This window comes from Quercus robur, chromosome 7, assembly GCF_932294415.1.
Source record: "Quercus robur chromosome 7, dhQueRobu3.1, whole genome shotgun sequence".
NCBI classification, from domain to species: domain Eukaryota; kingdom Viridiplantae; phylum Streptophyta; class Magnoliopsida; order Fagales; family Fagaceae; genus Quercus; species Quercus robur.
The window spans coordinates 29,129,321-29,141,608 of NC_065540.1; the positions used below are offsets into that span (position 1 = coordinate 29,129,321).

Genomic DNA, 12,288 nt, shown 5'->3' on the forward strand with positions numbered 1-12,288 from the left:
ATTTGAGTAGGTGAAAAATTTATGGCAAAGACAAATACACCAAAATTTATATGGTAGTTGAAAAAAAAAGAAAAAAAGAAAGAAAGAGAGAGAAATAGAGATATCCCTTTGGTTATTACAAGGCCACATTTGCAATTACATGCCTCATGTTTTCCGCATAATATAAAATAAATATAAACATATAGTATAAGAGAGGAGATAAAATAGACAGAGATAGAAAAAAGACACGCACAGATACAACAACAACGCAACACAAAGAAGACTGGCACCACCAACACCCACACCACCATTGCCCCATAATCACAAACAATAATAAATATAAATATAAAATAAATGCCTATTTATATGTATTGTATTTTATTTTTTTCTCACAAACAATAACACATTATCACTTTCTCTCTTTCTTTCCTTCTTTCTCACATAAAAATCCTCACCTAATAATATCCATATTTTCTCGCTTCTCATAAGAACATGTTTGTGTGCTTTTCACTGAGGCAGCAGCAGCAGCAGAAGACGAAGATGAAGATCCGAACGCGATCGATCGCTTTTTTTTGAATCGATTCGCTTCCGATCCTTCTGCTTTTCCTCTTTCCGGAGATCGATCTGTGAGTGCTTTTGCTTTATTTTATTTTTTTGCTTTCGCTGTTGAGCTTTGATATTATATGATAGTGATCGGTTTGAAATTGTTTTCAAAATGTTTAATTTTTTTGTTGAGATCAATGATCGGTTTGAAGATTTTAAGCCTGCGCACTGTAATTCATGTCACTGATCAAAATTTATGTATTTATTTTTGTTGTGGTTGAATTTGGTTTAATCAGCTAATGTGTACGTCCATTTTTGCATATATTTGTTTATATATGCATTTAAGTGCATTGGCTTTGTTATTGAGGGAAACAAATTAAGATTTTGGGGGTGAATTTATGTTTTACCAAAAATAGTATCTTTCTTTATTATCTATTGCTTTTTCAGTACGCAACTTTTCTTTCTGTTAATCTCTGATCCTCTACATGACACAGCAACTGAGACAACTTTTTTTTCCTACTATTTTTTTTGGCTCTTTAAGTAGGTTTTTTTTTTCTTTTTTTTTAATTAAAAAAAAATCCATGCATTCACTGTAATTGTTGTAGTTGAAAAACTATTACATCATTATGGGGAAAAAAATTGATGTAATGTGATTTTCCTGCAAAGGTTACGTTAAAGTTTCAAGATTTAAAATTATTTAACTTCATAACCAAAAAAAAAAAAAAATTGTGTCTATGTTGGTTTATATGGAAAAGGGAAAGTTGATTTTTTTTTGTTGTTGTTTAAACAGCTTTCCTTGTATACATTCTTTTAATTTTGGTAGTATAAGGTGATCTTTTTGGCTGCAGATGATCTAAGTGAGGGGATTTTGCCATTTAGGTGAACTGAGTGGAATGTGATTTGCATGGGGTGAGGATGCCGGAGTTGAGAAGCGGAGCCCGAAGATCAAAACGAGTTGATGATCTTTACCCTGCCCCACAGCCGATTGATCAAGGAGATAATTGGTTACTGCCTGCTCAAAACAGGACCAGGAGGAGAGCTGCTGGAAGAGGAAGAGGTGGTGGTAATGCCGCTTTAGCAAAAGGGCCTTCACCGGCAGTACCAACTAGGCCAACTGCAGCAGCTAGAGGCCGAGGCATTAGGTTGATAGATTTAGACCCAGAACCCTGTGAGGTTCTTCCTGAAGCTGTTGCTCTAGGGGCTGCAGAACCCCTTTATAATCAAGTTGAGGTAGTGGCGGATATAGATATTGGAATGGAGGGTGGAAGCGCTGACAAAGTAATGGGGGTTGAGGAAGAAGCAAGCACAACTCCTGTACCTGAGAGGGTATGTCTGGTTTACTTGGTTTAATCAATATCTTTTGAAGTGTCTTGAACATAGCAGTAATATGGTTTTCTATTATGACTTTTTCTTTTTTTTCTGATTATACTCTCTTTAGATGACTATTACTGTCTGATAATGCTTGTGTCTCTCTATCTATCATTACTCCACTCATCATACTGACTTGGAATGGGCTATTTAAAATTAATGAGATGGTGTTGATGTTTGTTTTTAAAATTAAACCAACGATTGTTGTGCCATGTCACTCTGCAGATAATTCTGTTAGCTTAGATATCAATACCCTTATTAAGATAGTTTCCAATCAATGTATTTCTCATTGTCTAGTTGTTCATTCAAAGGTGTTTCGCTATTAAGATGGAGGTTCTGTTGGGTGCAGGTGAAAGTAGGTAATTCTCCTGTATATAAGATAGAAAGGAAGCTGGGTAAGGGTGGTTTTGGCCAGGTCTATGTTGGCAGAAGGGTAAGTGGTGGCACTGATGCTGACGTGACTGAGGTATGACTTGAGACTTCAATCTCATTTTTATTTAGAGTAATTATAGTCACACGCTCCTTATTACACATTCACTGTACATACTCTGCCACATGGACTGAAATTGTTTTTAAAACTGGATTTCACAGTTTTGACTGAAATCGTGTTTTAAAAATACGATTTCAACAGGCAGTGTGTATGGAGTGTGCAATAGGGAGTGTAATAAGATTTTATGTTTTATTTATAGGATTTTAACAAGTGAATCACATGAGACGTGATGGCTTAAAGGTACTTTTCACAGGTTGCATTGAAGTTTGAGCACCGAAATAGTAAAGGCTGCAATTATGGCCCTCCTTATGAGTGGCAAGTGTATAAGTAAGTTGTGTGTCTTTATCATTTGGATATGCTTATCAAGGCTATATTTGTTAAGCTTTAAATGTTTTGAATTAATTATCTGATTCTTGCCTATTTTCTTTTTGCTTTTTTTTTTTCTTTGGGATATTAAAAAGTACTCTAAATGGATGTTATGGAATTCCTTGGGTTCATTACAAGGGTCGCCAAGGAGATTTTTACATTCTGGTGAGATTTGATCTGGAGCTCCTTATCATCAGGAATTCTGAACTTGTTGTATCTGATGGACATTAATAAATTTCAGGTCATGGACATACTTGGGCCTAGTCTCTGGGATGTTTGGAATTCTTTTGGTCAATCGTAAGATATAAACTCTCTCTCTTACCTTCCAATGAACATGTGTGTTTGCTTGGATGTCTTATTTAGCTTACAAATAAATGAACTGGATAAAAGTAGAACTGTAATTAGAAAAAAGATGCACTTAGTCAAATAAGCTGGAAAACAATAAGTGGAACTAAGCAAGAATATATTTCGTTTATTCTATATATATATATATATATATATATTTTGTTAACTTTTACAAAAAATTTACTTTTAATTTGTTACTATCTGCAACAGGATGTCACCAAATATGGCTGCCTGCATTGCTGTGGAGGCTATATCAATTCTTGAGAAGCTTCACTTGAAGGGGTAAGTCCTGTTGATAATTCTCATGCTTTCACTTTTTCTTATGCTCGCCATATTTTCCCCTGTATTGGTCAAAGTCAACTAATTTGCATTTATAATGATTTGCCTTGTCCTTGAACTAGGTTTGTGCATGGAGATGTGAAGCCAGAGAACTTTTTACTTGGTCAACCCGGAACACCTGATGAGAAGAAACTATATCTTATAGATCTTGGTTTGGGTATGTTGTCCTTGTTTGATGTCTTTCATCCCTCCTATTGTGTGTTTACCCCAAATGTCAACCTTGGGTGAATTCCTTGATCCTGTGAGTTTTTGTCAAGGGGAAGAAAAAAGAAAAGAAAGTGAGGAAAATACATCAACATTCTCCCTGTGCCTACCCCCCCCCCCCCCCAAACCAAAACAAAATTCTCCAGGAAGAGGAAAAGAAAAAAAAAATGGTCAGTGGAGAAGAAAGGAAACAAGAAATGATTTTATATATTTTTTTAGTATGATTAAAAGAAAAGAAATGAGTTTACTTTTCTGGGTTTGGGTTGAACAAGGAAAGATATACCCAATAACAAAATTATGACATTTGGTAGCATTTAGGGAGGGTAACAATGTAAATTAACCAAGTAAGTTTGTTTCTCTTATCTTCATTTCTGTCCAAATTTGGTGGAATTCAAAAGGTGAAAAAATTGTGGGTCCTAGGGAAATGTTACCCCCATGAACTTCCTTTCTTTCCTTACTGTTTCTTCAACCAAACAAATATTTACTTTCCTTTCCTCCCATTGTTTTCTGTTCTATTCATTTTCCTCTCAACCAAACATAACGTGATAGAAAGTTTGGTAAGAAAGGAAATCGTTAAAAGTTCATTTTATTCTCTTTATTTTCTCTGCAGTTTCTTGCAATGACTAAACAAGGAAAAGTAATTTCCTTTCTTCATTTTATCTTCTCTAATGGAGTATTCATTTCTGGGGCCATTAACACGCTTCTGTTTCAGCATCCAGATGGAAAGATGCATCGTCAGGTCAGCATGTTGAATATGATCAGAGGCCTGACATATTCAGGTTTGTTGGTTTCATAATATTTACTCATATGTGCTCAACATTATATATTGAATGCATACCTCTTTTGGCAGGGGAACAATAAGGTATGCAAGTGTACATGCTCATTTAGGTCGGACAGGAAGTCGAAGGGATGATCTCGAATCATTAGCCTATACGTTGATATTTCTCATTAGAGGAAGGTTACCTTGGCAGGGATATCAGGTAAATCTGGTGGTGTTGCTTGGACAAGTTCATCTTTAGGTTTTGCTTAATCTGATATCCTTTTTATCCCTTTTTGTTTGTTTTGAAATTTACAGGGAGATAACAAGAGTTTTCTTGTTTGTAAGAAAAAGATGGCTACTTCTCCAGAGCTGATGTGCTGCTTTTGTCCACCCCCTTTCAAGCAGTTCCTTGAAGCTGTTACGAATATGAAATTCGATGAGGAGCCAAATTATTCCAAGCTGATATCTTTTTTTGAAAGCCTGATTGAGCCATGCACGCCGTTAAGACCAATTAGAATTGATGGAGCTCTTAAGGTTATTGCCATCCTTACAGCACACACACACACGCATGCACCCATAAATTCATACATATATTATTGAGTTAGATTGCACATTTTGTTTCTTACCTATTTCCTAATGTCTTTTATATAAATAGGTTGGGCAAAAGCGGGCTAGATTGCTTATAAATTTGGAAGAAGATGAGCAACCAAAGAAGAAAGTAAGATTAGGTAGTCCTGCTACCCAGTGGATTTCAGTGTATAATGCACGTCGTCCCATGAAGCAAAGGTAAATTTTACATGCCTATTATCCTTATCCCTTTTCTGTTTTTGATAAGTCAATTTTGTTTTTCTTTTCTGTAATTGAATGTTTCTGTTTTCTTTACTTTCAACATGTGTTAAAGTTCTGGACTGAAATTCCTGCATTGTGGTAATATACGTTATTACTTTGATATTTTAAGTACCTCTTTGTCCTTCCACTTTCCACCATATTTCATTAGTATTGTACCTTTTTCTGTCACTATATCTTCTTTTCAAGTTGGTTTTTCTTGTTGGAACTTTCCCGAATTTTACTTCATTTAATGCACCTAATTAATAGACTGTTGTATAATACCTGTATAAGCTCTTGTTTCCAGTGTTTGTTGCTTGCAATTTGAAGGGTTTTGATACTCCATGGCATGTAATGGCAAAATGTTCTAGAACAATTATATGATGTCAAACCATCTGAATTTGTTCTCGGTAACGGTGGACATTTTTTTGCAATAGAGAGGGTAAAGCAACTCATCTTATTTAATATATTAAAGCTGAATCTTAGAGAAATTTCAATTCTAGAAACCCTAGCATTGTCAAAATTATGCCATTTGGTTGTGTTTAGGCTTACTTCCACCACGTCTTTTTTCCTTTATATATATATATTAATTTATTATAGAAAAACTCAATTAATATTATAATTAAATGCATTAAAAATTATTGTTATTAACTTCTCGTTAGATATCTCATTAAAGTTATATCTCCTCATTATCAATGATTCCGCTTGGTTCTTTTAGTGAAAAAATGATCTTTTTGATCATTATTAGATATAATAGTCAAAGCTTAAAATAAGTTCAATCCTGAGCCTAGAGTAGCATAATATTATGCCAAGTGGCTAAGTCAACATTGCACAAATGTCTTGTCTTTAGAGCCCTCATGTTGTCCCACATACAAATTAATGCTTAACACTAAATATTATATTCAATGTAAATTAATATTGAATAATTTTGCTTAGGAGAATTCTGTAACTGGTTGTTGGATGATTGAGTTGTAATACTATGCTTATTATGCCCTCTAATATCTATTTCTTACTTTCTGGGTGTACCTTACATATGATATATCTTACAAGACTTCATAGGTTGTGCCTTTTGAATTAATTTTTAGACCTACTAACTTTAAACAGGTAAGAATGTCTACAAACAGATATGCCATCATTAAATACTGATCAATGCTTCCCATCCCCATGCAAGTTCCTAATGTTTGAAGTAAGCAATTAAGTTTATATACTAATTTGCAAAAAAAAAAAAAAAAAGAGTTTGAAAAGTGCTGTAAGGTTCTGGATAGCAAAGAAAATGACAAAAAAGGGTCACCTCCTATCTTGCAGGAGGTTTTACACAAGCTTTCTTACAAGCTTACATTTAAAAGGAAAAGCAAAAATCACAAGTAACTTAACCAAGATTTGTATATTACTATATTTACACTTTAGAGGTAATGCTTTAATTTCTGTATTCATAATATGACCATGTGATCTTTTTAACTCACAATCCAAACCTATACACTTAATCAAGTAGTTATAAGTACTGAAACTAATATATATATAGATATATATAGTTAGAACAAAGGTTAAATGATTAAATTCACCCTCTACTCGCCTAAGCTTTAGGGACAAGTGGTAGTTTATCATGGTAATAGACTAGGTGTTTCTACGTTTGAATCTTGTTTTTGCTCTACCTCCCATTTAAAAAGTTAAAATTTTCATGTGTTAGAATAATGGTTAAATGATTAAATTCACCCTCTAATAACATCTAAAGCTTTTGGGAAAAGTGCTACTTTGTCATGTTTATAAAAACGAGGTCAATAATGTAAAAATTCTAAAATCAAAATATTAGTGAAAAAATTCAAATCATACATGCACATGGTGCAGGTTGTAGGGTAGTGATAATGATTATAGAGAATATTAGTATTTCTCTTGCCTTTTGCTTAGGAGTAACTTTTTGTAACTAAAGATTTCTTATGAAAGATTGTTGGTTATCTAGTTATTCAACTTTTAAGCAAATTATGTGATGAATTTAACACATTGTATTTTTAGGAAGACCTCTGTGTTGTTTTTCTTTTTCCCTTGCATTTGTTTATTGTCAAATATGTTTGTACATGCATGCATGTAGTAGATCCATGTGATCTGATATGTGCATAGAAACATGCTTGTTTAGGCATGAGCAATTTTGTCTTGGAAAATGGTGTACTTCGTATATGTGAATTCTTGTTGGGGTTTGAATGCATTAGCTGGTTCAGTGATTCTTTTACATGGCATTAAATAAAAAAATTTCTTCAATTGCAGATATCATTACAATGTAGCAGATACAAGGTTGCGTCAGCATGTAGACAAGGGGAATGAAGATGGATTATATATCAGCTGTGTGGCCTCAGCAACAAATCTCTGGGCCCTAATAATGGATGCTGGAACAGGTTTCTCTTCCCAGGTTTATGAACTGTCAGCAGTCTTCCTGCATAAGGTTGTTATTTTAAAAGCATTGATCTATCATCTTTTCTGAGTGCTTCTACAATAATAGATTTATGGATCTTTATTATTCTGTTTGGATTCTCATCAGGACTGGATTATGGAACAATGGGAAAAGAATTTCTATATCAGTTCAATCGCTGGTGCAGCTAATGGGAGCTCCTTGGTTGTTATGTCCAAAGGTTAGTAACTATCTACGCTGTCATAGAACTGTATATTATTTGTATGTATGGAACTATGGGTATAGCTGAATTTAAAGATTTTGTGTGCACTCCTGTGCTCGCAGTCTTCCTTCTTAATTTCCATTTATTGTCTGTCAATTATTGTCTATGTGAGTTTTATGCTACTGATTTATTTAGCCGTCAACCTAAACTGTATCACTAGTGAATGGTGTAATCACCGGCTTTGTTGCACATGACCGAGCCATATCAAGTGGTTTCTTTTGTGTGTGCGCGTGTGACGCACACGCATGCTCTTCCTCAATTTTCATTTCTTATCATTGTCAGTTTTATGCTACTTATTGACTTATCAATAGTCAATGGAGCAATTACTGTCTTTGTTTCACATGCCCAAGGCATATCAAGTGGTTTCTCCTTTATTGTCTTCAGTTTCATGTCTTGTCTTGTTCGGTGTATCTTTAAGCATCATTCTCATTTTATTACGCCTATTTTATCTTGTTTCATGATAGCCTAAAACGTTATACCTTTAGGTGTGCTTAGTCTTATCATCTTATAGAATGTCACCTTGTCTAAATTCATGTTTTGATGGGTGTATGTTAGACATACAGCACCCAAAAATATTCTTCAGTCATTTCATGCATATTCTATGTCAGCAAATATTTAATTTATACCTCTTTGCAGAAATTTTGACTTGGTGCTTGTGCTTGGGTTTTTGCTACTGAGTAGCTAGCAATATAAATTCTGCAAGTCTTGCTTCTCAGCTTGTTTTGGGGCTTATGATTAGTCTGAGGCATGGCCCTTTGTGGTTTCACAGAATTTGTAACTTGCTATTCTCTCTCTTCTGATTCAGAATCGTGGTGTAACATGTATCCCCCTGTCTGGTCACATCATACATCCTCTTAAGGAGAAGTTTGGCATCAAAGCCTAATTTTGATTCGGTTTGGCCTCAACTATTCCCCAAGCCTGCCGATTAGTTAAACGTAGACATATTTTAGTTAATGGTCGTATAGTAGAGATACCAAGTTTGTTTCCTCCAAGCCATTGTTTGTAGGAGTCAAGTCTGCTACAGCTCTAATTTGTATAATCAGCTCCATATATTTATTTATTAATCCCAACAAGAAATATTGAAATTATCTATTACTTCCAGGGCTTGAATCTCAAGCATTTTTTGATTGCCAATTTCCATCCCATGTTTCCACCTAAAGGACTGCACTACAACACTTCATTTCTTAACTTTGTTGTCACTGAAATTGATGCAGCAACTTGATATTGTGAATTAGTTTTTATGATGACTACTGTATAACAAACTTCTAAATATCTATTATGATGTTTGTTTATGCTTCTAGAAGATGTTAGTTTGGATGCAAGGCATGCTGGGTCCTGTCAGTTGCCAAACCCAAAGTTGATCATGGAAACTCATTTCTTGTTTGCAGTGTTATTCTTTTCCTTAAATGACTGATTTAGTAGGCATACCTTTTTTTATCTCATGGGTTTCCGATATTTTGCAGGAACTCCTTACACTCAGCAATCTTACAAAGTGAGTGAATCTTTTCCTTTCAAGTGGATAAATAAGAAGTGGAAAGAAGGTTTCCATGTCACATCCATGACAACCGCTGGCAGTCGCTGGGGTGTTGTAATGTCCAGGAATGCGGGATATTCTGATCAGGTATGACTAAGTTACTATCATCGAAGTTTTAAATTTTGATCTGGTGACCATTTAGAGCTTTCCATATCATATCTTATGATTCTAAAAGTTCACAAAACTTGTTATTTTAAACAAGGCCCCTAAAACTTATTTAGGCTCACAAATTCAAAATCTAAAGAAACCTCAACTCTTTTTCCCCACTTTTACTTTATTTTTTTTTTTTTTAAATCTTGGTTCTCTCCCTTGTCTCCCCTCGCCCTCTCTCTAATATAGTGACCCAATTTTTTTTCCCTCTCTCTCTGACCATAACATCTTTTCTCTCCAACTGATCGTTTTCTTTTAAATTCTTTCACTATTTTCCTTATATTCTCTCTACTAAAATCTCCTTTTCTTATCTCTTCCACTCTTTTTTTTTTTTTTACCAGTCTATCCTCTTCCTTATTTCCATCCTTTTATCAGTATTCACTGCTCTCTCTCTCTCCTCTGTTAGCAGCCTCCCCATGGATGGGTTTGTGTGCGTAATGGCATCACATCCCGGTGCCCATCCTACTTCACCTTCCAATCATATCTTCCTTACAATTCTGTGGTGTCCATCGGCTCTTGGACTCCCAGCCTCCCTCATTTCTGTTGCCAAAATCTCCAACAACATGGGAAACTGAAGTTTCAAAAAAAGAAAAAGAAAAAAGAAGAAGGTTTTATTAAAATAAAAAAAAAAAAAAAAAGGCCTGAACCACACAAACTGGCCAGTATTGTCTGGTACTGAGTGGGATTTGAACTGATATGAAACTAAGGGGTTTCCTGTACTGGTTTTGGTATCGCTATGTTAAATACTGTGTCAACTGGAATGATATGGAATTTGAAATTTTGCTGTCAATTCAAATCAATATTACCCGTATGTCTTTTCAAGCCTCAATGAATGTATGAACACCAAGCTTTTATGTTTCTTTTGAACATAGCTGATCCATCTCTTCCCCGTCTGTTGATTTATTGGTGCAAGGTTGTGGAGCTTGATTTTTTGTATCCAAGTGAAGGAATTCATCGGCGATGGGAAAGTGGTTACAGGATAACATCCATGGCTGCCACTGCTGATCAAGCTGCTTTTATACTAAGCATACCAAAACGTAAAACAATGGATGAAACTCAAGAAACTCTGCGTACCTCTGCCTTCCCAAGCACCCATGTAAAGGTAGGTGCATGCCCTTATTGTCCCCACATAAAAGTAGTTCAATGGGTTGGGTGCTTGAGCGTGCTCCCTTGTCAAAGGGAGGTTTGTGTGCTTTAATTAGACTCCAACATGATTGTTGCTCATTCATTTAATGACTGCTTGTTAAAACTGATGGTTTAGATGATTTGCTCAGCAGTCTCTGCAATATTGAGTAGCTATTCTGCTTAAGGGAAAAGGAAAATGGAAATTAGAAAATTAAAACGGAAATAGAAACAAACAAGGGTGCTTCCATGCCTAAGATATTTCATAAATGAGTAATTGATTAAATGTGGTTTTATTGTATATTTTCTCATATTTTTCTGCTTTATTTATCTGTTTGTTTTTCTCCTGTTGTGCAATAATGACTGCTCACTTATATATATATAAACACTTTTTGCAGGAGAAATGGTCCAAAAATCTGTACATCGCTTCAATATGTTATGGAAGGACTGTGTGTTAAGTTGTGGAGGTGTATAATTGGTGTCACCCCAAAGAAGAATTTTGAAGGCTGAGAGGGTTTATGCAGGCTTGATATGGGAATGGGCGGGTTAGATTTCTCATACAGGTTAAAGAAAATCGAGGCTCCTTATATAAAATCTTCTTCATAGATGAATGTAAAAATGAAAGGAAAAAGAAAATAGAATTGAGAGTTGGAAAGCAAAGTACCCTTAACCAATCTGGTCTACTGGGGTAACAACGGTTTGCCAAAAACATATATATGGCAATTGCTGCCAAAGTTGTGTTTCATAACGGCCAATGTGCTTTTAAATTATTTTAAAATGGGAAACAAATCCCATTTGCATCACTGCATTTTCTTATTGAGAGAAAGATCAACCAATATTATTAAGGCGTTGGTAAATCAGCTACAACAACATTATGTATATTTATGTCTGGAGGACAGATTCCACTTAAACTGAAAGCACCCATAAAAAAAAAAAAAACTTGCTCTTAATTAAAGCATGAGCAACAACATTACCTTGTCTAATTGTATGACAGAAGCAAAAACTCTAAAGAGAGCTAGAAAAAGACGAAGTGTCCTGAATTAAATGATTAAAAAAAAAGAAGAGAATATGTCAGAGTTTATAATAAATCTGAGTCCCCTTCAAAAGAGAATGATTGAAATCCACCTCAGGAACAAACTGAACTGCTCTTCTAGTTGCTAAGGTCTCCAAAAAAAATTTTTTTTTTGGGTGGTTGGGGGGGGGGGGGGGGGGGTGGGGGTGGGGTTGGGTGTTGGATTTTTCCAAATAGGGCTGCCCTGAAAAGTTTGGGTGTGGTTTAAAGTTTGGCTGCCCTTGTGTCTCTCAAGCAGCCATAAAAAACAGGAAAGTTTAGAAATCCCACATATTGACATATGGGCACACGTGAAATTAATGTGATTTTTTTCCTCTTCTGGGTAAGTGTATAAGAAAAAAAAAGTTGATACAATAGCGCATGATATGGACCAAAAATACAAAGAAAGAAGCCAATAAAAATCCAATCCAATTGAAACCAAGGCATCTATTGAGAAAGCAACCCAGTGTCCAAAGATAGCCTGAGCCCGCTTCTCATAGTCTGTTCTTTTTTTCTTTTTTTGAGAAATCATAGTCTGTTCTTGATTCC

At 35.1% G+C, this 12,288-nt stretch overlaps 1 protein-coding gene across 2 annotated transcripts; it reads left to right on the plus strand.

Annotated features, from left to right (window-relative positions):
• Nucleotides 1-251: 251 nt before the first annotated feature.
• Nucleotides 252-11,491, plus strand: LOC126693049 (casein kinase 1-like protein HD16). Of its 2 annotated transcripts, none has more exons than XM_050388911.1 (17): nucleotides 252-605; nucleotides 1,402-1,848; nucleotides 2,240-2,356; nucleotides 2,634-2,707; nucleotides 2,842-2,911; nucleotides 2,988-3,043; nucleotides 3,302-3,373; nucleotides 3,493-3,587; nucleotides 4,347-4,413; nucleotides 4,485-4,614; nucleotides 4,710-4,928; nucleotides 5,050-5,180; nucleotides 7,479-7,653; nucleotides 7,750-7,840; nucleotides 9,346-9,503; nucleotides 10,480-10,668; nucleotides 11,087-11,491. In XM_050388911.1, exons 2-17 carry the CDS (start codon nucleotides 1,438-1,440, stop codon nucleotides 11,144-11,146), a joined length of 2,115 nt encoding a protein of 704 aa, XP_050244868.1. In that variant the 5' UTR covers nucleotides 252-605; nucleotides 1,402-1,437; the 3' UTR covers nucleotides 11,147-11,491. The 2 variants fall into 2 exon arrangements, with proteins under 2 accessions (XP_050244868.1, XP_050244867.1); XM_050388910.1 differs by having other exon boundaries at nucleotides 253-605; nucleotides 1,371-1,848.
• The last annotated feature ends 797 nt before the right edge of the window (nucleotides 11,492-12,288 follow it).

What these genes read in the sequence shown, in the direction of transcription:
- LOC126693049 (XM_050388911.1), top strand. Translation starts at nt 1,438, where the DNA reads ATGCCGGAGTTGAGAAGCGGAGCCCGAAGATCAAAACGAGTTGATGAT. An exon ending in GAATTGATGGAGCTCTTAAG is followed by an intron (nt 4,929 to 5,049) that starts GTTATTGCCATC and finishes TTATATAAATAG; the next exon opens with GTTGGGCAAAAGCGGGCTAG. An exon ending in CAGCAGTCTTCCTGCATAAG is followed by an intron (nt 7,654 to 7,749) that starts GTTGTTATTTTA and finishes GATTCTCATCAG; the next exon opens with GACTGGATTATGGAACAATG.